Source organism: Quercus suber, unplaced genomic scaffold (assembly GCF_002906115.3).
Source record: "Quercus suber isolate HL8 unplaced genomic scaffold, Cork oak 2.0 scaffold_258, whole genome shotgun sequence".
NCBI classification, from domain to species: domain Eukaryota; kingdom Viridiplantae; phylum Streptophyta; class Magnoliopsida; order Fagales; family Fagaceae; genus Quercus; species Quercus suber.
The window spans coordinates 417,881-442,977 of record NW_027069714.1 but is presented as its reverse complement, the minus strand read 5'-3'; the positions used below and the strand labels follow the sequence as shown (position 1 = coordinate 442,977).

The 25,097-nt window shown below is 35.8% G+C and overlaps 2 protein-coding genes across 10 annotated transcripts; both read right to left on the bottom strand.

Annotated features, from left to right (window-relative positions):
• Nucleotides 1-1,223: 1,223 nt before the first annotated feature.
• Nucleotides 1,224-11,524, bottom strand: LOC112000211 (putative disease resistance protein RGA3). 9 transcript variants are annotated; one of them, XM_065781160.1, is made up of 11 exons: nt 8,567-11,524; nt 7,958-8,145; nt 7,760-7,867; nt 6,338-6,502; nt 4,418-4,748; nt 3,670-3,723; nt 3,409-3,489; nt 3,173-3,320; nt 2,794-2,917; nt 2,207-2,359; nt 1,224-1,813 (listed from the first exon to the last, which is right to left on the bottom strand). In XM_065781160.1, the coding sequence occupies exon 1, from the start codon at nt 11,455-11,457 to the stop codon at nt 8,605-8,607; it is 2,853 nt and encodes a 950-aa protein (XP_065637232.1). In that variant the 5' UTR covers nt 11,458-11,524; the 3' UTR covers nt 1,224-1,813; nt 2,207-2,359; nt 2,794-2,917; nt 3,173-3,320; nt 3,409-3,489; nt 3,670-3,723; nt 4,418-4,748; nt 6,338-6,502; nt 7,760-7,867; nt 7,958-8,145; nt 8,567-8,604. The 9 variants fall into 9 exon arrangements, with proteins under 9 accessions (XP_065637232.1, XP_065637230.1, XP_065637228.1 ...); XM_065781158.1 differs by having other exon boundaries at nt 3,670-4,748; XM_065781156.1 differs by having other exon boundaries at nt 3,409-3,723.
• A 2,082-nt stretch (nt 11,525-13,606) lies between these two features.
• Nucleotides 13,607-15,864, bottom strand: LOC111987732 (G-type lectin S-receptor-like serine/threonine-protein kinase At5g24080; the record flags this gene model as incomplete). The annotated part of the gene is made up of 3 exons (XM_024019464.2): nt 13,607-14,351; nt 14,598-14,778; nt 14,916-15,864. Coding segments are annotated over 3 exons (1,656 nt in total), but the record flags the coding sequence as incomplete, so codon positions are not given.
• Between the last annotated feature and the right edge of the window lie 9,233 nt (nt 15,865-25,097).

The window sequence follows — 25,097 nt, the reverse complement described above, 5'->3', positions numbered from 1 at the left end:
AAACTTAAATCAGCTATCACAGATCCCCCAACTCCGATAGATTCAACATTGTGAGACAAAGAAAGAGAGGTGCTGTTATCTTTAATGCTTGGCTTGTCCGAATTCGGAACCATCGAACAATCTGACTTCGACAAAGACAAGGAGGTTGAAGACAACGGCGAAGAAGAAGACAAACAACAAGCCCCCGTAATCCGGATTTGATTTTTTTGTTTTTTGTTTTTTTGGTTTCATTTTTTGGGTTTGGGTATTTGATTTTCGGGTTTGGGTATTTGATTTTCGAGTTTGATTTTCTGGGTTTGGGTATTTGTTCTGGGTTTGATTAGAGTTGACCACGTGTGTAAAGTGTAAAGAAGCCAAAATTTTTGCATGTGTCACTTTGTTCACATTGATGAGTCCAACCCAAGCGTGTATGGGGAAAAAAGTTTATTTATTTATTTATTTATTTTATTTTACGAAAATCCTAAAATGAGCCAATATTAACTTTGACTAAATAAACTAAAATTTGGTAATGGGACACCTTGGAGGCCAAGATCTAGATGGACCGACATCCTCATTTACAATCAAAGTAGCAAGCTCCATCGATTTTGGAGGTTGGATTAAACGTCATTACAAGGAACAGTGGAAAAAGGTTTGTGGAGATGATTTTACCAAGTCACAAAACTCCTTGCTAAAACAACATTCCTACATGTTAAAAGCCTCCTGTTTTGAATAAATCCCAGAAAGGAAAGAAGGAACAGTCCATTCAGAATGCACCACATAATCAACTAGAGAAGCTCATTGTTTTTCAGCAATCTGTTGAAGATTTAAGGGGTAAATGACAAAAGATCATTGACACTAGACTAGAGTATCACCTAAAGGCTAAAGCTGTGAGTGACATTGGAAGAGGTTTCATCACAACTTAAGCAAGTGATCCATATTCTGAAAGTCTCCAAGTTTCATTCTAAAAGATATAAGGTATAAAATTTGGGGGTAAATATCTGTTTTGTGACAATATACATACTGGGAATGGCTCTAAGGATAAGGAGGTTGACTTGTATCATTATTTATCGGAGTCTTAACAGATGGAATTGCTTTTGTAGCCTTCATAGCAAAGGAATGGGGCTTTCTCTTGGAAGAGGCATATTTGATAACGGGAAACAGTAAATAATTAAAAGAAAAGGTTTTATAGATGAAGAACTAAACAATGACAAAATTTTCCAAGGTAGATACGGATGCTCAAGGCCTTCTTCAAAGATATGCACGCAGACTCAGATTTCTTATATATTCAAAATAATACACAGGGGTTCTTTACAAAAGTATTGTGTCAAGAAGCTCAAGTATGACCCCATCTACAAAAAAGTAGGGGTTCTTTACAAAAATCTTATGAATCAGCAATGCTAGAGCAAACTGCAAGACTTCAGAGGACATACATGACATAATTAGTATCAACATGCAAGAAAAAACAAAGGGATACAATAACACAGAAAACATCATATTAACAGCTACTCTAATTGGATAGTACTACTAATCACTTTATTAAGCCATTTTTGCTTTTAAAATTGTTGTTCCAATCTAAGAGTGGCAGTTCTTCCTCACTATGTCCGCATGACGTCTTTAGGAACTCATATATGCTTAGATCTTGTTACCTCCAAATGGGTCTGCCTATATATTGATAAGATTTGTGGTACATCCCTTCTTTCTATCCCCGATCAATGACATCTGTATGGTCCAAGTCTTCAAGAAACTCGACTGATTGATTGAAGACTGTAGTTTTGCCGACATCAGGTCACTTATAATGACCTTGCTTTGTTTCTCACTGTTTCTCAATTGCACACTGCACACACAAAATGAGCAAACAAGTCCATATTATATTACCAGCTACTTGCGAATAATAAAACTGATATGCTCCTGCCCCAGTTGAACGAACTCATTTATCATTTAATGAAATTTTGAATATAAACTTGCTCACAGGTTCATTGATCATGTTTCCAGATCAATAGGTGCAACAAGCTATATGTAAAGCAGGCTAGATATTTAAAGGTCGAATGGACATTTGTTCAATTGGCCATTGTGGACATGTATAATGTAGCAAGAAGCATAATTTCTGAATTGCACTCACACAAAGGGTGTATACATGCACAAACCCACAAACACATACATATAGCTCACAAAGACAGGTAGACATGAATGAGGAAGATAAAAAATTTCCAACCAAGCAGAAACATACGTGAAATGGAATGTAAGCATGTCTCCCATTAATAGGCTCAATTGTGAATCCATATACCCTGCCACTAAACCATGAATAGCCCTGTGTGCAAGGAGGGTTGAGTACACTTTTCAGATGCATTGCTCAGAACAATACAGAGCATGTAATCGGGATCTGCAAAATAAGTAAACAAAGGCTTATCATTTGCCCATCAATTTGTAGGACAAGGGACAGAGGAACTGTAAATTCTCCTCTATTGATTTTAGACTTGTCCAAATACACGAATATCTCTTTAGACATAAACAACAACCTGACACTTGTCTAGCATGCACCCTATAGATAACATGCAAGAAAACGAAGTTTAAAATACACGGAAACTGCAACAGCATTAATTTTTAACACTATGTTCCAGGAAACTCTCTCTCCAACATGATTTTTGGACGTTTTGCACAATCCAACATGTATCTGCTTGGGGTGTGTATTAAGGAGGTGGGACTTGCCACTCAACCACGATGTGTGTTTTCCATAAATCATGGCTACATCAACTATAAGTTTCCACATCAAATTATAGGACAAATGTAAGAACAATTAATTTTCAATAAACTAACCGTTATATTTGAGATAGACACCCATCTTACACAACCCAACATGGACACTAGCTTTCTCTTGCAGTATTCACAAATGAGATCACAATTGTATCCCCATTTAGCAACCCTGTCATGAGAGAGAAGTCTATCCATGACCGTTAGCCAACAAATGAATGGATGCTTAGGAATAGTAATACAAATCCAAACCAAACACTACCAATCAGCAACTGGAAGCTTTTACCTAATATTATTTGAAATTGATCTACATTAACAAATATAAAAATGAATAGAAAAGTGGCAATTTATTTACTTCTGAAGCACAATAAGGAGAAAAAATAAGGATGCATCTATCAATTGAACAAACAAAACACAAAAGTAAAGGGAAAATTATATCATGTACCAAGACTAGTAGTGTTAATCTATGACCACCCAGATGGGGTTTTCTCTTTGAGATTGATCTCGATCTTTCCTCGTCATCCATTGCAAGAGGTTTGTGTTAATCTGCTACTCTTATGCTGTTTGTAAAATCCAGAGGACTTGTCTTTGATCTGAATCATAAGTGACAACTAAATTGAGATTATCTTGAGATGGGCTAGATGTGACCTAGCTGACAATCATTTGAAGCAAAGAGAGTACCAGAGTTCCAATTAATGTGACATTGTCAATGATTTTAGGAAGTCCAACCAAAACAGCTTTGGGGGTAGTCCTCCAAATTTCCTACAGAGAACAGTAATCTTTCACACAAATTTCAAATCCACAAATTATCATTGTGTAGAAACTTATTAATATCACATAGCCCAGTCCACTTTAAATTAGGGATCCAAAAAATCTCAAATTTTAACTCCACTTGACCATAACATAAAAAACCAACAATAATGCTAAATCAAATTGCATTACCTTACAAACCACTTAAGTCCTTCCTGAGTTCTCGCTACTCCGAATGAATAAACTCTTGAGATGCACAAACGAATAATTATCAAAGTAATAAATTGGAGTGGTTTGCAAGGTGAAGACAACTACTTAGGCTAAATCTTAAAACCTATTAATGGCAAATAAAATATATTTAGTATAGGATGTGACCCTGAGTGCTTTAGACAGTCTCAAGCGTGCCACTAACACCACCTGTTGTCCTAATTATGGTGCCATATGACCACTCCCTCTTAAGCAAGATATGCTTACCCAGAAGTAATATAGTTTTGAGTTCAGCTTGCAATAATAAACAAAATGTAGGTACAAGAGAATTAAACAAATAGCACAAGACCATTTTGTTAAGATTTACAGGTAAAATTCTTTTGTAGTACTAATCATGAACTCTACTACAACTTCTAGGATCACTGTGCCCATAAAAAATATCTAACAATGTTTGTTGGCCATGAATCGTTTCTGATTACCCTTATTCCTCCGCAGATTTTGTAACAACAAAAAATGATGGCCAATTGGCTATGCACAATTTATCCCCTATTTTGAGAGTATAGAAATCTCTGACTCATAATTAATTACTTAAGATACACAAAATACAAGATTTCAACTCAACCATTAGGAACTTTCTTTTCAACAGGAAGTACATGTTCAGATCAATCCAATAATTTCTCAAGTGTCAACTCTTTGTTATGTTAAAATAGCTATTTAGATGAATGAAGCTTACCACTATAGCAGCCCATTAACTTGACAACACAGGTACCATTCTTAATACATTACGATTGAACATGGGTTGCATGAATTATTTCTTGAGCATGAATTATTTCTTGAGCCTCCAGACAGTAGTGTCACAACCAATGGATAATTTATAACCTACACTAGGAAGAGGATGATATCCAATACAAGAATCTCAATATCAAATCATGGTTTTGTATTAGGAGATATACATGACCATCAGATTTTAAAGTTGTGTATGCCTCAAGGATTACTGGAATGTCATCGTCAATTGTCTTCAATATTCCTACCGCTGCAACTGTAAGCCCAAACCTCCTAATTTCCTGGATCAAACAGGGCGTTAAAAAAAAAAAACCACGTACTGTGACTGGAAATCATTTTCATCTCTATTTTATAATGATAGTATCTATCTCAAGGAAAGAACACAAACCCAAAGAGTGGCAAGGAAGGCAGCAGGGAGGGATTTATCCATCTGGTTCTAAGGGGAGAGTTAAAAGAATAATTTACATATACACATAAAGGAAATTGCCGAGTCTCCTGTTCATGTGTCACTGCTTGAGATTATTTCTTCTCGACATTCATGACATGCTACATCAATGATGTTGAATAGGAGCATCATCTATCAGCATTTGTTGCAACCATAAACAATTATTGTACAGACCCAAAAAGGGAGTCTTGCAATTCATGGAATCCCACATTGTCTAGGGAAGCACATGAGGATATGTTTATAAGAAGTGATCTCCCTTCAATGTGTAGAGGCCTTTTCCCCACTACTGTGTGCTCAAAGCCATGCCCTAACTAGAAGTGTGGGACCCACTCGCGAGGATGCGTGTGCCCATAAATAGGGTGAATTGTAGAGTCCCAAAAAGGGAATCCTGCAATCCATAGAATCCCATATCACTTAGGGAAGCACATGGGGATTTGCTTATAAGGAGTGATCTCCTTTTAATGTGTAGAAGCCTTTTCCCCCACTGTTGTGTGCTTTATGGAGCTATATTTTATAGAGAAAGTTAGTCATTCAGGACAACATATTTATGAGAAATTGATTATGTTTATTATAAAGCTAAAGCTGATTATGTATGGTTACTTTCCCAAAAGGGATTGCTCGGTATAGATATATGATAAAGATGATTGTGAAATTTATAAATTTATATTTTACTCAATCGAAAATGGTTTCAAACATAGATAACCACATGGTGGGATGATGTTATGCAATTTTTATAATAATAATGATAGCTACACATTTGTATTGTTCTATTTTCTCCAATGGATTGTTTGGTGCAGTGACACTTTGGAGAGGTTTTTTTGCCCAGTTTTCTAGCACTCGTGTTGTTGTGGGTGCTTGATTTTTTAATTGAGATTGTTATTTATGTTTATATCCATGCATGCTTATGTCAATTGGCTAATCACTTAAACAATTAGGCTTTAAATTGTTCAATTAGCTTAAAATTGACTTAAGCCATAGTTTAAAACTTGGGGACTAAATCATAATCAAGTTAAATTTGATTATTCTCACATGGAATGGTATGAAAGCATGTCTCCCATTAACAGGCTCAACTGTGAAGCCCATATACCCTATCACTAAACCATGAATAGCCTGTGTGCAAGCATGTCTCCCATTAGCATTCATGGTACTACCACTTTTACTATTTATCAAATTGAAAAGTTGAACCTCAAGCAGTTAAAAATCAGTTAAAACTTAAAATTACTTTAACGTCTCAAGCTTCATGACTCAAAGAAAAATGAAGGAAATTATAGGTAAAGCCTTAAAGTTAGAATTAGTCGCTACATAAATAATCCTCTCCAAGTTCTTCAATTACCAAAATTTCAAAACTAAGATTTTCACAAATGCCAAGTATGGCAAACAACACATTTAACACCAAAGCAGGACAATACAACCTAGCATCCATACCTTAACATTCTGAGATATCCACAGACTCACATGCTGGAGTAGCATCTTGCTGGTCTTTTGTATGCATGCTTTCAGAAAAAAGTTCCACACCTTCAATTATTACTATTAACATGTGCCCATTTTCTTTGAGTCTTTTCCTAATGATTTCAACATAAAAGGATGACTCTGCAATCAAGCAACAATCCACATCTCAGCTAATAAGGGTAGCCTACATTACTATGAATCTTACATGAAAAATTCTCCCCTATAATAATTACGTGAAGCTGATTCAAGAAACAATGTTCCCTTTTAAAAATTGGCTGTTATGAATAAGAAGGATTAATACTAGGAAACTCTTTGAAAAGAAGAAAGACCTTTATTTAAAACACTAATTGAGCTGAGTGGCATAATTACCACTACCTGGTTGTGCCCAGTTAGCAACCCGGATTGACCAATGATGATCATTCAAGGATGCTTAACATTTGTTTGGATAAATGTAAAAAGCAAATGAACCTGGGGTTAAAATTAATCAAATAATTGGTGATAAATCAGGGCAAAAATAAAAAATTATATATAGCTTAAATAAGAAATTTGCCAGAGTATAAAAAACAGGACACAAACTCATAGGGCTTAAGCTTTTGGATCAAATGATGTTCCTATATGATATATTAACTACTCAATTGGATTCTCCCAAGGTTTTCTCTCCACAACAGCAGATGCAACAATGTACATTGAGATCTAGATCTATGAATGAAAATGGGAGACAGGTTGATCAAATTATAATTTGAAACATTGTGTCCAATAATTTTCAAATATACTTCACGCTTCAACAGTATAACGTTTCAAATCCAAGATTAGAAGAGAAAGTGAGAGGAAATAGATTCACAATTTTCAAACTTTCATTCTTTCATATTCAACAGATAATGAAGTTCAATTGGCAGGATTATTTAACAGAACACATTTGAGAAAATAATTTTGTTTATTTGTATGTGACAAATCACTGCTTCATGAACAACCAATCTGAAAAATTTCATCATCTCCAACCAAATGTATTCCAAATAACCCCTAGGGGTTGGCTCAAGTGGTCAAAGCCTTGGGCTTGGTAGTATGCTCCCTCAAAGTCTAAGGTTGGAATCCCCTTGGGTGCAAAAAAATTCTAGGGGCCACATTCCATTGATGAAGCTGATGACATACCTGATCCGTGTGATGCGGACATGTTACATGGGTTCGGGTTTTGGTTGGGTAAAAACAAAAATGAAACGATGCACTGCATGGTCTCCGGGATTCCTCGTCATCAAAAATTGTATTCCAAATGTAAAGATAAATAAATAAACTTGACACTCAATCTACTGGTATGTAATAATTTTCACTATTGAATTGATTATTGATATGATTTAAGAATTCATCCTGTTTTGATGGGATTTAAGATCCAACTATACTCACATATTTTCCAGCTGCCACCAAAACAACATTGAAAGGTCTGGATACTGTCATGATGGTGTGAAGATGATCATCTTTAAGTTGAGCTCTTCCGCCATATAAATTAACTCACTGCCATGATGTATTAATATTGATCAGATCAGGACTAGATAAATATTGCTGTAAGATTTCATATAAAGAAAAAAAGAAACAAAGACAAACCTGAAGAGTGTGGCAAGGGATGTGGCATGGAGGGTCAGATCCGTCAGGTTCTAAGGCAAGAGTCAAGAGATCAAGAAAAAGACAGCTAAAACCATTCCAAACATCAATAAAAGAGGCTTTATTTTTCTTTCCTATTGCAGCATCATCATTCACAAAATCTCTACTTGTAGAATCCATTCCAAGCTTCCCTGTCATACCCAAAAGAACGCAATACAATTTATATAAGATCAGTCTACAGACCCAAAATGAACACCACCCATATAATATTAAACCATAAAAGAATCAGAAAAATCAAATTTAGCAAAACCCATAACAGTTTAGATTGAATTTCATTATTAAAAATAGAAAGATTTATATTACCAATAAAAAATTAGACGAAAAATAATTTCAGTTTATGTTAATTATAGACAAAAAAGGAAAAAAAAAAAAAAATTATGCATGCATATAACAACAAAGAGCATTTATACCAGATTTATAACTAGAAATTTCTTTTGAATTGAAGCAAAATAATATGCAAAAGTTTTTTTTTTTCTATGGGAATTTTGGGCAGATAAATAGGATATTTAATTGCAAAACTAATGAATAAACCGAAAGGGAAGAAGAAGTTACCAATCAATGATGGTTTTTGGGATGTGACAAATCTTGGGTCAGTCCTCTCCTTTCCTTGGTTTGCAACATTGCTCAAGAATTGGACTCCTTCGGATCTGCAATTCCTGTAACCGAATAGTACGAAGGAAGTCTGGCAGTGACTTTAGCTTAGGGCAACTCGTAATCGACAAGGAATGAAGATGTGGCATTATTTTAATTGGAACAAAACTAGTACTATCTTTTTCTTCTTCTTCTTCTTCTTCTTCTTCTTCTTCTTCTTCTCTCGTTTCTCCCATCCCAATCCATTCTTCCCAACTGTACAAGCTCTCAAAATGAAGAGATTTCAGTTTTGGGAATATGATGTGGTAGTCGTCTTTCTTGGATTCTTCTATTCCCAAAAATTCATCTCCCACCTTTTTCACTTGATCCACTCCGAATATCTCTAATGATTCGAGGAACTGCAGCTTCCCCAAAGGAGGCAAACACTTGAGCATCCAGCACTTAACAAGAACAAGCTTTTTCAATGGGGTCAAGGACATCAACCTATTAGGATACACTGTGGGGCCCATGTAATAGCTAATTGTTAATTCTTCCAAGTATGGAGGTGGCTCTAAGGCATTCAGAACTAATACATCATTCTTCATTCGTCTTTTATCTTCTTCCTCTACCCATTTACTTAGGAAGCCAAAATCTAGCTTCAAACCGTGAAGATGCATCTTCGTCTGCAATTGTACATCCCTAACCTCATCTACATCTACCACATTTCTCAACCCATGTATTTCAAGAGTCCCTCGAAGTTGATTCAAATTTTTTAATTCTCCAAGTTTACACCCTTCTTTATCATCCTTACCACCTATGCTGAAATCACTTAATGTTCTAAGACAAGTCAATTTCCCAATCCCTTTTGGAAATGCTATAAATTCTTTAGAAAGACTAAGATATCTTAACTTAATTAGTTTACTCATCCCCTGCGGTAATTTCTTAAGTCTACTAGACTCACTAACATCCAAACTTTGTAAATTACAAAAATCACATATCGTTTCTGGCAATTCTATTATAGAAAAACAAGATAACTTGAGGTACCTTAAATGTATCAAATTGTCCACCTCATTTGGAAGCTTCACAATACGTTCACCTTTCAAATGTAATGTCCGAAGACAAGTCAAACGGTCGAAAAACTTGGGTAGGACAGTATGAGAAGACGAAAGATTCAAATTGAGAAAGCGTAGATTTTTCGCATCAAACACAAACTCAGGAATTGTTTCTTTAACTGTTAATGACAACTGGCGAGCCCTTTTAAAGTCTTTGTTAACCTTATTATCACTATTGATTGTGAAACATACATCATTTGTCATTGACTTAGCAAACTCATGCACAAAATCATGCATTTTACAACCTACAATTCTACCATCAATCTCATCCTTATCAAAATCTTGGAAAAAAGAGCGCATGGCTAAACTTTCAAAATATTTTTCTGCTATGATTTCCATTTCCATATCAACTTTTGAGTCGATATATCCCTGTGCCATCCAATGGATGACTAACTCAAGTCTATTGAAAGGATGATCTTTCGGAAAGACAGTACAAGATAAGAAACATTGTTTCTCTGCCGGGGGTAGTTCATAATAACTCAAAAAAAAGGGTCCTAACAAACCTTTTTCAATATCTTCTAATTCCCACAAGCTACTGTGCAAAACCCGCTCCCACTCTTCTCTTGTTCTCTTGTTACGCATGTGACTCCCTAGAATCTTTGCAGCTAGTGGCAAGCCTTTGCACTTAATTGATAGTTGTTTGCCAGGGTATTCTAGATCCTTATGTTGCTCTAGATTATCATCAGAAAACACTATTTTCCTAATAATCAACCAACAGTCATCGTCAGACAATCCCTTTAAATTGATTGTGTGGGTTTTCGCACTCCCCATCATCTGCGCAACTGTTTCCTTACGTGTGGTGACTAAAATTCTGCTACCTTGGGCACCACATGTGAGTGCACCTTTGAAAGGCTTCCACTTATTGAAGTCTTCAGTCCATACATCATCTAAGACAAAAAAGAACTTCTTTTCCTTGATCAAATCACAAATTTTATCTAACAGATTTTGAAATTGTGTAATATTGGGAGATTGACCCTCAACAGATTCAATGATTGATCTGGCAACCTTACACTCATCAAAAGGATCTGAGACACAAATCCAAACTCTTATTGGAAATTGCTTTGTCACCTCAGGATGGTTGTAGGCTTGTTGGGCAAGAGTTGATTTTCCAATACCGCCCAAGCCCACTAAAGAAATGACACAAGGGTTTCTTTCTTCATGAGTACCCTTGCCTAATAGGTTGTCGAGTAGTTCACTCCTATACTTTTCACGACTACTAAGTTGGTACACATCAACATCGTGTGAGGTAGTTATTGGTCGCTCAATTAGTTCGGGTTGCCTATCAAAGTCAATCCCAAGCGTCTCTCTGTCTTTGAGAATCAAAGCTAACGTTTCATTCAGTTTTTTTATCTTGCCACCAACATCATGACGCAGAGGAAGGTTAAAACAACATGATGGAGAGGGGAAGGACCATACCTTCTTCTTTTTCTCAACGGCAGGAGCGTTACCATCAGCAGTTTTTTCTCCTTCTTCTTCGTTCTGAATTTGTGATCTGATCCTTGCAGTGTCCCAGGTGTCCAACACGTCATCCATCTCGTAGTATTTGTCTTTGAGCTGCTGTAACCAACGCTTCTCAGTACGCCGCTTCACTGCATGTCTTTCTTCGGCATCGTCCAGCACCGCCTGGATGATTCCGAGCTTTTCTTGAAGCTTTTCAACTTCTTCATCAACGCCAACAAGCAACTGGATCTCTTGTAGAGCCTGCCGATAAGCGATTGAACCCAACTGCTTCGCGAGCTCGGTAAGTAGTGCATCGGCCATGGTTGGAGATGGAAGTTTGATAGATAATGATTAATGACAGAAGAAACTGAAAGAGGAAATAATGCAATCAATTAGAGGTGTTGTCCATATTCCCTTCTTCTATATATCCAGCTTTTATAACAACCACACCTATGCACAGTAATTAGATGCTCTTATTAGGTTCATCCCTCAAAATTTTGTTACGTAGATTTTTTATCAATGAAAGTATAATTTTTAATTAAGTAGCTATATTATAAAATTTTAAAATGAAAAGTTAAAGGACAACACTTAAAGGGGGTATTTGGTTTGTGTTTTCAAACAACCATTTTTAGTTTTTAAACATCATTATACGTATTTTCACCTATTTTTTCACTCACACATATTTTCACAAATATTTTCAAATAACAATTTTCAATTTTTAATCATATGTACCAAACGAACCCTAATATACTATACTTAAATTTTGTTTATAAGGACTAGTGACTAAAATGTAAGAGTAATAGTGTTTATATGAACGATTGTTGGGATGTGAGAAATAATGGGCCAGTAATCTCCTATCTCTCTTTCACAACGTTGCCTGAGAATTCGACAGCGACAAATGCGAAATTCCTGTAATGGAGTAGTGCGCAAGTAGTCTGGCAGACACTTTAGATTGTAGCAGCGCGAAATTATCAGGCATTCAAGCCCTGGCATTATTTTTATTATTGGATCTGAAACCAAACCACTATCTTTTTGACGTGGGTAATTACCCATAATTAGCCAACTATATAGTTAGTTGGCCCGGTTTGGAAACAAAATAAATTAGTAACACCTCGAGTCTTAGAGACTCGAATTTTGCGCTCAGACCTCGACTTTTTGAGGCTCGATTTTTGCTGTTTGACGTGGCGTGATACCACGTGGCATTCACATAAAACTCGAGTTTCTAAAACTCGAGTTCCACGTAGACACCATCTGGCGTTGACGTGGTGCCACCTGGCTCTCATCTGTCGGTCCACATGGACCTCGACTCTCTGAAAGTCGATTTTTAATAGGATATTTTCAAATTAAACGCCTCTCTCACAGTCACTCTCCACTCTCCACTCTCACTCACCCTCTCTCGTCTTCTCTCACTCACCCTCTCTCAGTCGCACAACTCAGTCAGCCTCACCTCAGCCTCTCTCAGTCGCACACCTCACCTCAGCCTCCCTCTCTCTTTCGCTCACTCACACAGTCGATCTGTCTCTCTCACTACTACCAAAGCTCGTTCCAACATCGGCAGTCAGAAGGTGGTTCAGTTCTCTCCTCAACTCGGCAAATTCCTCGACGGCGCCACCGAGTCCTCTCGCACCCACGCCGTCAAGAAGGTCTGGGAACACATCAAGCTCCACCACCTCCAGGTCTCTCCCTCTCCCTTTTCTATAATCATCTAATCATTTACATGTTATGGGTTTTTTTTTTTTTTTTTTTTTTTTTTTTTTAGACGCTTTTTCTATTGATGCTGTTTTGTTCAAATCTTTATCTTTAACAAGTAATAATAATAAACTTGTGGAAATAGGATAAACCCATATAAATTATTTTAGGAAATGTTACTTTTCAAGTTTCAAAATGGCCATTGTTTACTTACTTTGTTCTAACAATTTCTCCCTCCCGTATTGATGATTGTGGAGGAAAGACTTTGTGTTTGTTTATGCTCTTTTTAATTAAGTTTGGGTTTGGCACCGAAGAAAGGAGTACAGTCTAGGTTCATGAATGGTAGGAACATAATTTGAGAAGATCCATGAGCTCGGCCAACACAGAGGAACCCTTAAGCTGTTAAATTGTCTCACTTTATAATGATTCACAGATATACACTTGTCTCTAAGAGTGAAATAGTTGCATTTTTGAAGATACAGAAAGATCAAAGGCTCTATGGGAGTCAACGTTGTTCTGTGGTCTCGGGTGTGGGGTCTTACAAATAGCAATTCCCTTTTAGAGTTGAAAGAATCTTTAGACTTCTGTGCATAATTCAATTGTTATCATTTCAGTTTACTTTGTGTTCATCATTGCGAGCATGAAGTAATATATTTTTTCAATAAAATCCCATTACTTATCGTTTATAAAAAATAAAATAAAACACAACTAAGAATACTATTTTGCTTGGAAGTAAGTAGCAAATAGACCTCTCTCCAAAAAAAAAAAAAAAAGTAGCAAAATAGACACATGAATAGAAGTAGACGGGCTGTTATGCCTATCTAATGTTTTGGATGAGAACATTTGGTTATGCACAATGCACAAGCTCCTATTTCTACAGAGTTTGCCAGGCTGGTTAGTATATAGAATGACCATCTTGTGGGATTAACCGGGCATATCTTCACCTTAATGATTATTCTTAAAGATCGTTTCTATTTATCATGATTATGAGAAGTTAATCTCAAAAGTTTTTTTTCCTGAAGAATCCAAAAGTATTGCATTCATCTAAGTCGAGAAAGACATCAGAGGATACCTTAAAAGCCCATCCAGGGTAGAAGAAGTTTTCAGCATCAAAAGACATGTCAAGATTTCTCCTTCCCCCAATAATCTCTAAAAGAAGCATTCCATAACTATAAACATCAGCCTTTACAGTTATAGGGCGGTTACTAACCCACTCTGGAGCTAAATAGCCTCTAGTTCCTCTGACCATAGTGACGACTTGTGAGAGCTCTCTTCCCATTAACTTAACTAGTCCAAAATCAGAGACTTTAGGACAGAAATTTTCACCTAACAAAATATTTTCTGGCTTTATGTCACAGTGTATTATTCGATTTCTGCACTGCTCATGGAAATATGCAATTCCCTGTGCAGTAGCCACAGCTATATGGAAGCGAGTTGGCCAATCTAGTAGCCTATTTCTGCAATTATATGAAGGAAAGATCCATTTGTCCAAGGACCCATTTTTCATGAACTCATAAACTAGAAGCCTGCCAAAACAGCCAAACAATAAAATGTCACTCATGAATAATTTTTCTAAAAAGAATTTAAATTTCAAATTATATCAATATTAAATTATGAGGTGATCTAAATGCAAAATCTCAAAATGTCCACTATTGCTTTAAACCATATCATTCATAATCTCAAAAAAATGAAATGTCATACCCAGTGGACACTTTAGATGTTACATTTATGTCAAAATATAACAAAAATGACTACCTAGGAACATTGCTTACCGTTGTGTCCCCTCAGAGCAGTATCCACAGAGCCGAACCAAGTTCATGTGATGCATGGAGCCAATAGTGTTCACCTCAGTTATAAATTCCTTCTCTCCATGAGGCAACACCCTATCTAGTTTCTTCACTGCAACCAAAGTCCCATCTGCTAGGCTTCCCTTATATACATTCCCAAATCCTCCTGTAAAAGAAGCATTACTTATACATGATAAAAAAAATAAAAAATAAAAAAATAAAAAAATAAAAAATAAAAAAAAAACCATAGAATAAATACAACATCCTCTGTTTGTTGAAAGTAACATTGTATTCTATGCTTACCTATTCCAAGCAACTGGCTAAAATTCCATGTCCGGGTTTGTAACTCACAGTAGCTAAAATTCAATGGAGCACCCGATAAGATCAAGGAGCTCTCCAAGGCTCTCTTTAAAGCTCTTCTTCTATGAATGTTATAGTATAATAACAAACAAAGCAGCCCAATGAGTAATGTCATGCTGAGAACAATTGGAATGACCAAGACCTTCGTTCTTGCATTCTTGGACCCTTCCAAAGAACCCCCAGAATTTCTTTCTGGTGTGTTTGAACCATTAGACCTAACCTTCACAAAGAGAGTTGAGCCAGAGTCCTCAAACCCACCAAAGTCCAGGTTCCTCAATACCCAACAATAAGGCTTCTCATCATCAAGCCCATAAACAGAGGCAACACAGTCACAATCTGATAAACAAGCATCCCCACACTTTGACACACTGGCAATATCACTATAATTTGCTATTACAGAAAAATCAGAATAATAGTAATTGGTTTGCTGCACCGTTGAAATCCTAAACTCAGATGTTGGATATTTATGCTGTGAATCACATTTACCAATCAAAGAGGAGTTTTCCGAGCACTGACTACTACCTTCTACCTTAGAAGTACCAGGTAAACATGTACAAGAAGAATTGGTCTTGCTCCCATCCAAATTACATACCCCATTGCCACAAATTCCAGCAATATCACAAGGGTTTGAAACTGCAGCCCATTCTGGCACCCACTGGCGCGAGCCATTTACATCATCATCCCATCTATACAAACGTATATTTCCATTAGACTCAAGTGACAATCTTCGAAGAACCGCTGACCTGGTTGTCATGTTTGAGGTTGCTGACAATCCGCCGTTATCATTATCGTTCTTGTACACATACACAGCACCATCCGAGAATTCCCCATAAAAGATTCCAAAGCTTCCAGCATCATCTAAGACTGCTACAACATCCCCAGTCACATTTGATATATTACAATTTTATATTGGTTGAAGGCTATCCATGGGCCTTGTAGAGAGAATTGTAAGCATAAAACAAGAACAAAACAATAAGAGAATTTTAAGGCGCACCTGATCAGTCATTATCATCAAATGACCATATCTCAAAGATTTTACATTGGTGTATTCTTTATGCTGCTGAAGTCCAACAATCTGCTTTATGTACTAAATTTCTTTATTCTCAGTGAGCTGTTTAGCGATGGCCAGCAATAAACAACTAGATACAAGCATATGATACTAGTCAAATTCATGGGCATTATAGTTGCCCTCTTAGCACACAATTCTACCCATAATTATCTTCCAAAATAGACCTTAAAAGTATAAGAGGATTAAGAAAACTGACCAAAGAAACTTGGTACATTACACTATAAATTAGGCAAAACAAATACTTCCATCATTCATAAATTGAAAAGAAATCATCTCAATTGAGTTAAGTACTATATAAAGCCTTGAATTACTGAATTTTCTCATGTGACTGCATAACAGATTCTCTACTAATCATCTCAACTTGCTGAAATTTCTTGGTATTTAAATATCATAACTGGTTGCAATTCTCTACTTATCACTACAATTCACCGATTAGCAAAGTAAACTAACAAATTTAATTTAAACTAAACAATTTAAAACCTTCAAAACTGGTTACAATTCCTTTTACTATTGTTTCACTTTTGTTTCTTAGTACTAAAATGATTCTCAATGAATTTTCAAGAATGGCATACAACATGAAAAATCCAAAAAACCAAATATTGTAAACACCAAAACCAAGAACATAACAAATACTAGCTATCATCGCTTCAAAGAAGCCTCCTGTTGTTGAACTTGCCAAAGTAGTAGCTACTAATATTGAAGTAATATCATTGCTGGCATTATAGGCAAAAGGTGCACAACGCAACTAATGTAACGAGTACAATGGATAGCAAATAGTTCAATTACAACAACATTCAACAATAAACAAAATAACAACTAAGTAAGTCAATACAACATAGTCTACAATGCCATCCGAAAATCGAGTCTCCGCTCGCCTGACAAACATTAAAATACGGTCGTTAGTTTCGAAATGCAAAGAACAAAAACCAAATGAAATTCTTAGCATATTATATAAAAACAGGGAGGGCACATGCCTATTTCATAGCACTACCACTTGTTGAAGCCCCACGGGAAATGGGACAGCTTCTGCGGTTATGCCCCTCTTGATGACACAGTCCGCATCGCTGCCTCGGTTGAATCTCCCTCAAGTCCGGATCTTCCCTCCGGCTTCCCCGTTCTTGCCGTACCTCATCCATTTCATTCCTTAATCTAGACTTCACAGGATGACCTTTGGCCCGCAACAGCTGTGGGTCAAGCACCCACCGTGCTTCGCGAACGTCCCTCCACAAGGACTCCGACTTGGGCACCACAAAATGATGTGAATATGTATGGATCGCGTTGCTCAAACTGTCACATGGGTCAATATACCTTGTCACATCGCGGTGCAAAGCTTTCAGAACTGTAATTGCATGTGAACAAGGGATCTTCAAGTTTTGCCATTTTCCGCAGCCATATGTCCTATCAAATACGTGCACTTCATGACTGTGGTTTCCCCCTCCACCTCTATGGTCGTTGTACGGGGTAACCACTTGATATACACCAGTTTCATGATTAAAATGCCTAAGAGTGTGTCCTTGGGTTTTCTGCTCATTTTTAATAGATCATGTTTAGGATCTCAATTCTTTTATAGATCATGTTTAATTTATTCATAAATGTTTTTTTAATTATAAATATCTACTAGAAAGGTATTCATATAGCTATGAAAACATTTGAAAAAGATCAAAAAATAATAATAATAATAATTGACCAATTAATTGAATCTTAGAGGGATATTTTTTTGTCTTTAAAGCATTAAAATGGATATTTGGATAATTTTTTTTTTTAGTAAATTAGTAATAAACAAAACATATTATAACGTCTGACATAGCAAATATTATTTTTAATAATTTCATTGCTCGATTAGTTATTATTATAATGTTTGACTAAAATAAACAAATAATTATACTATTTATAAAAAGTATTGAATTTTAGTTAAGTTAAAATATTTTTGTATTAATGAAATAACATAGAGTAGAGGGGTTCATTAGATATTACCCAAAAAAAAAAAAACAATTATATATATAAAGTGCTACATAAATATATATATATATATATATATATTTAACTGGTTACTACGAACAAATATTNCTGCAGTTTTTTCATTGCACTGGGGACAAATTCTTACCATAAAGATCCTTTAGAAGCAAATAGATGCCTTGTTGATTGTGTTGAGTGTTGTAAGAAGCACAGTGGAGACGGGGAGACCGTCGACTGTATGTTGCTTCATTGTGACATTTGCACACGATCTATGGTCTATGGTGTTTTGTCTTTGAGTGTGAATTGAATTTTGCCGAAAAGGGGTGCTGGAGTTGATGGAGTGCTGGAGGGGGGACTTTGGTAACCATCATTCTATTGATGTGTGGGGAACCATGCCTCATTGGGTTATGTTGATTATTTGAAGGAGAGGAGTCTTCATACTTTTGATGGATTGAGTGTTTGTCTGTGTAGCTAAAATTGTATCTTTTACAATCCATGTTTGATTGGTCAGCTGCCTTAACTGGCATTATTTTTCTACCTTAGATGATTTTTAGATTTATGTAGTTTTAGTTGAAACTTTGTTGCATCCTTGGTACACTTCCTGTTTACTGGGGATCACTTTTGTTTAACTTTCAATAATGCATCATTACTTAACATAAAAAGAAAAAAAAAAAAAAAAAAAAAAAAGAACAGCAAAACAACTGCAACATAAGCTTTATGTGACGATTCACTTCCCATTCATAACCAGATTTATTTTACTCCACTTTTTATGTTCTAAATTGATGCTTTCTAAGAGCAGTAAAAAAAAAACAAAAAAAAAAAAAACTCATTCCATAAGCTTCATAGAATAGCTATACATTATCAAGCAACTTCTCATTAGACTACAAAACTAAATGGATTAGCTAGGTGACATCAGACGGCACATACCAATTTGAAACCTTCATGTGAAATTGAAAGGATCATTTCTTGAATGTTTATGCATTGATGCTGCTGCAATGCTACAGAAATTCGTACAATTGCACAAAGAGGATCGAAATTTCTGCTTTACCTGAAAATAATAGAAGAAAAAGGTAGGGAGGAATGTAAACAGTTCTTTCCTGCATAGGACTAGGAAAAATGACAATAATTAACTGAATATATAGAGTGAGATACCTCGTTAGAGAATGCTATTAAAGAAGCATGATCAGATTTTGGGAATTTCTTTCTGTGATGTCTTGCGAGTAGAGCCATTAACTGCAGATGTACTAATCATTATCATTACAGAGTCTATTTATTCCTTATGGATTAAGGCTCAGCTGAGTTGAGTTTGAGTACAAACATGGACCTATATCAATTCCAATCCACCCTTAACCACCGTAGGCAAGGCCCAGGGGTAGCACAAAGAACACTAAAAATATGCATCATTAAGAACAGAGCAGAACTAATAGTGATAGATGGACAACATACCTTGACCTCCTTAGTACTATAACCATGAAGATGACCACCATCCTATGGAAAAGATCAAAGATTAATAAGACGTGACTACCGTCTCTACGCAAGCCAAAGGGTATACAAGTGTGTGGACCCACATAAGACGTGACCATCCACAGACCATTAAGTTTAGCCTTCATAAATGCCCCAACGTACCACTTGCAATTGTCGTCAACACATGCGGCGCACAATTTAGTTGGGGTCGACCTTCGGATTCTAAAATTTCTATTATGACTTGCTACGTATATTGTCAATGCACGCTTCACCGCCTGTTTATTTGCAAAAGTCAATCCTTTACAAAAATTCATCCCATCTTCCCAAGTAGAAACAAATGGTATCTGAAGATGTGAAGGATCAACCATATTTTCCCAAGTATTTTCGTAGAATGAGTCAGCAGGAGGTCTGTAAGTTGTGGTCGTATTTGTATCATGTTGGATGCCAATATCATCGTCTGCAGCACCTTCATCGTGGTACTCCATATTTTCCTCTTCAAAATTCGGAACGACTTCTTGGTCATCTACATCGTTCCCAAAGTCGTCTCGCTCAACCATCTCTTCGAACTCATCTACACCATCACTATTTTCACCATCATTCACAGCAGGATCTTCGTCTTCGTCTTCGTCTTCCTCTTCTAAATGTGTTTCTTAAGGATGGAGGGTTTCACCAGTATTGGCAACATTACCTTGAAATGGGAGCATATAACCACCCACAACATGATCTTCGACTTCGTCTTCCTCCTCTAAATGTGTCTCTTGAGGATGGAGGGTTTCACCAGTATTGCCAACAAGATCTTGAAATGGGAGCATATAACCTCCCATTGAAGAATTCATTGTATACCCTCCCATTGAAGAATCCATTGTATACCCACCCATTGTATACCCTCCCATTATAGTGCATCCATCATCTAGGGTTGTAAATTGTAAAGACGTAGTTGTTTCTTGCACCACCTCATTATCAACTTCTGCACTTGCCTCCAAACTTACGTACAACTCAGCAGCATTTACTTGGGGCATTTTCTGTATCCTATTAAACATCATCTTTACATGTTTGTCTTCTTTGATCGCCATATACCTGCAATTTATCTATTCATGAAGGACTTCTTGTGGGTAACGATAAATAATCTTGATATCATACCAAGCACGATTCAAATTCAATTCGCCCATGATTTTGCTCTTCAAATCATTCAACGTCTTCAACTTACGACGTAAAAAAAAAAAAAAAAAAAAAGTAGCAAAATAGACACATGAATAGAAGTAGACGGGCTGTTATGCCTATCTAATGTTTTGGATGAGAACATTTGGTTATGCACAATGCACAAGCTCCTATTTCTACAGAGTTTGCCAGGCTGGTTAGTATATAGAATGACCATCTTGTGGGATTAACCGGGCATATCTTCACCTTAATGATTATTCTTAAAGATCATTTCTATTTATCATGATTATGAGAAGTTAATCTCAAAAGTTTTTTTTCCTGAAGAATCCGAAAGTATTGCATTCATCTAAGTCGAGAAAGACATCAGAGGATACCTTAAAAGCCCATCCAGGGTAGAAGAAGTTTTCAGCATCAAAAGACATGTCAAGATTTCTCCTTCCCCCAATAATCTCTAAAAGAAGCATTCCATAACTATAAACATCAGCCTTTACAGTTATAGGGCGGTTACTAACCCACTCTGGAGCTAAATAGCCTCTTGTTCCTCTGACCATAGTGACGACTTGTGAGAGCTCTCTTCCCATTAACTTAGCTAGTCCAAAATCAGAGACTTTAGGACAGAAATTTTCATCAAACAAAATATTTTCTAGCTTTGACCGCCCACAACATGATCTTCGTCTTCATCTTCCTCCTCTAAATGTGTCTCTTGAAGATGGAGGGTTTCACCAATATTGCCAACATGATCTTGAAATGGGAGCATATAACCTCCCATTGAAGAATTCATTGTATACTCTCCCATTGAAGAATCCATTGTATACCCACCCATTGTATACCCTCCCATTGTAGTGCATCCATCATCTAGGGTTGTAAATTGTAAAGACGTAGTTGTTTCTTGCACCACCTCATTATCAACTTCTGCACTTGCCTCCAAACTTATGTACAACTCAGCAGCATTTACTTGGGGCATTTTCTGTATCCTATTAAATATCATCTTTACATGTTTGTCTTCTTTGATCGCTATATACCCGTAATTTATCCGTTCATGAAGGACTTCTTGTGGGTAACGATAAATAATCTTGATATCATACCAAGCACGATTCAAATTCAATTCGCTCATGATTTTGCTCTTCAAATCATTCAACGTCTTCAACTTACGACGTACCATCATGTAGTAGCATTGGATACCAGGCCCTCTAAACGGGATTCCGTCAATCTCATCAGGATTATCAGGGGTCCACCGAAGTATACATTTATATCAATATTCTTCAAAGATTGTGAACCTATTAAAGAGTCAAGTATAGTATGTTAGTGACATATTTTATCTCTTTCATTTAACATCAATTACAAAACTTTTTATATCTACTCAAAATACAAAATTACAACTTCTCACGCCACAATTGCATACACTCACCCCACATCACATACAATTCTACTGGCGCAATCATTATCATTTCGTACTCAAACAATGAAAAAACTAAAGACAAAACTCACCCCTATTACAAATTTTAACTAAGCTCTAACAAAATATAATAAAAATATCAAACCAAACAACAAAAGTAATGAGGATGTGCAAATGAATGAGTGCAATTATGTAACATCATTATTCCATATATAATTTCAATTTTTAGGTATATTAGAGTCTAATTCTAATTGGGTCAAGAAAAATACAACTCTAGCCCCTCCATCAAATCTGCCCAAATGAACAAGTTAATGATTATTTAGTTGTTAAAGAAATGTAATATTTTTTTTTTACTTATTAGAAATAGGACATGAAAGTTGCATTATGTCCATTTTCCTTTGATCAACTTAATAATTATTTAAAATATATCATTATTACTAATATTTTTTACTTTATTTTTCACATAAAGTAAAATCTTATGATTATCGATTTGATTCTATGATTTACTCTATGAGGACCTCTTATAGGTCCTGTTTAGGATCTCAATTTTAAAACCTTGGTTTTACTTCGTAAATTACAAATATCTACTAGAAACATATTCATATAGATAATGTTAATAGATCATGTTTAGATCTCAATTCTAAATTTATCATAAATGTTTTTTCATAGTATAAATATCTACTNTATCTACTACAAAGGTATTCATATAGCTACGAAAACATTTGAAAAAGATCCAAAAAAAATAATAATAATAATTGACCAATTAATTGAATCTTAGAGGGATATTTTTTTGTCTTAAAGTATTAAAATGGATATTGGATAAATTTTTTTTTGTATTTAGTAATAAACAAAACATATTATAACGTTTGACATAGCAAATATTATTTTTAATAATTTCATTGCTAGATTAGTTGTTATTATAACGTTTGACTAAAATAAACAAATAATTATACTATTTATAAAAAGTATTGAATTTTACTTAAGTTAAAATATTTTTTATTAATGAATAACATAACAGAGGGTTCATAAGACATTACCAAAAAAAAATCAATTATACATTTAAAGTGCTACAATATATATATATATATATATATATATATAATATTATATATATAATATAATAATATATTATATATATTATATATATATATATATATTTAACTGGTTACTACGAACAAATATTTTTATTACGAAATGTCATGATAAATTCAATACAAGCAAAACTTTCTAAAACAGTTATACATATATTAAACAACCAACAAGAGAGTGAGGAGACCCTTACCTGACATGAGGATGTGCAAATGCACTATTGGATTGTATGAGAGTGAGAGGGAGACTACAATGATCAGTTTGTATGAGAGTTAAGAGGGAAGTATTGTTCTACTCTGTAGAATGAGTATGAGAGTTGAGAGAGGAGTAATGCAGAGTAAGAGAGGATGAGTTAAGAGAGAAGCAATTATTGTTGGAGTTTCAGCCAAGTGACATAAAGAAGTCACGGGCTTAAGATATCTTGGCAGAGAATAAAGCAAAAATGTGAATTGTTCATGCCAGAGAATAAAGCAAAACTGTGAAGTAGTCTCCAGGCCAGCTAGTGTGCATATAAAAAGGGCTGAGGGCTGGCTGTCAGTGACATGATCGGATGGGACTGGACGTAACAGGGTGTACACAGATCTCGAGTTTCTGAGACTCAAGATCTACATGGCAGCCAGGTGGCATCCACACAGATCTCGAGTTTCTGAGACTCAAGATCTATGTGGATGCCATGTGGCTGCCATGTAGATCTCGAGTCTCAGAAACTCGAGATCTGTGTGGATGCCACTTGGCATCAGGCCACGTCAAACCATGAAAACCGAGCTTTAGAGGGTCGAGGTATGACGTGGAATTCGAGTCTCTAACGCTCGAGATGTTACTAAATTAAATAGTTTCCAAACCGGGCCAACTAACTAAATAGTTAGAGAAAAAAAAATACTTACCTATTTCCTCCCTTAGGTACAGTTCTTTAGGTTTCTTTCTTAAATTTAGTCATGTGGCTTTTTTCTCATGGAATGAAAGTTTATTTTTAGTTAAATAGCCACATGACTAAATTTTAAGAGGAGAACATAAAGAACAACACTTAAGTATTGTACCTAAGTTTTGCCTTTTGTATAATTGTATTAGTATATTTTTAGCCTAGGTACAACGTAAGAGAAGGAGAAAAAATATTTTAGATAAATAAACATTATTGGTATCACTTGGGTTCGAAGTTCAAACTTGTGCCCTGCTTCATTAAAGAATAGTAGAGATGTTTCCTCCGTGTTTCTTTAAGCTTAAAAAACAGAAAATTGGAAGTTCCTATTTCTTTAACCTTAAATCTAATTTGTTTTTTCTTTTTTGCTTTTCATTATTTTTTCAGAAGAACATTGTTCTTCTTCTTCCCCAGAATATGAATTTCATGTTTCATGTTCTTCACCAAATCAAGACAAACACAACTGGCCAACACTCACAATCTATCTCAGTACTGAAAATTCTAACACAATCAACATTGAAACCTTTAGTAAATCAAACCCATAAATTTTATTGGGAAACAAACACAAAAAAGGCCCAGAAAATTATGTTTATTAATGATTTTTCCTGGGCAAATTATGTTTCTCTCTCATCTTGGAATATTTAAATACAAACTACGAGCATCTGAACTACATCATATGTTTCAAGTTAGATGGACCGGAAATGTGTACTCGCATTCGCATTGATCTGCGTCATTGTAAGCAGCGCCAGAGCTCGAGCTCTGGCAACCGCGCCAACGACAACTCGAACTACTCTGACCACTGCTACTCCATCGGCTTCTAAACCATGAGCACCAGCTGAAGCCCCTTCAAAACCAAACTCTCCAACTCCGGTCACATCTCCGACTTCAGCTCCAACAACTACCTCTCCAACCGCGTCTCCTCTAAAGCCAAAAGCCAAAACCCGTAAACACGAAACCAAACTCACGATCCTTGACCCAAATTCGCCATCAACAAGACCACCCTGCCGATCAAACCCATTTTCCAAAGCAACAAACACCACCACCATCGTCGTTCAAACCCACGAGAGACAGAGAGAG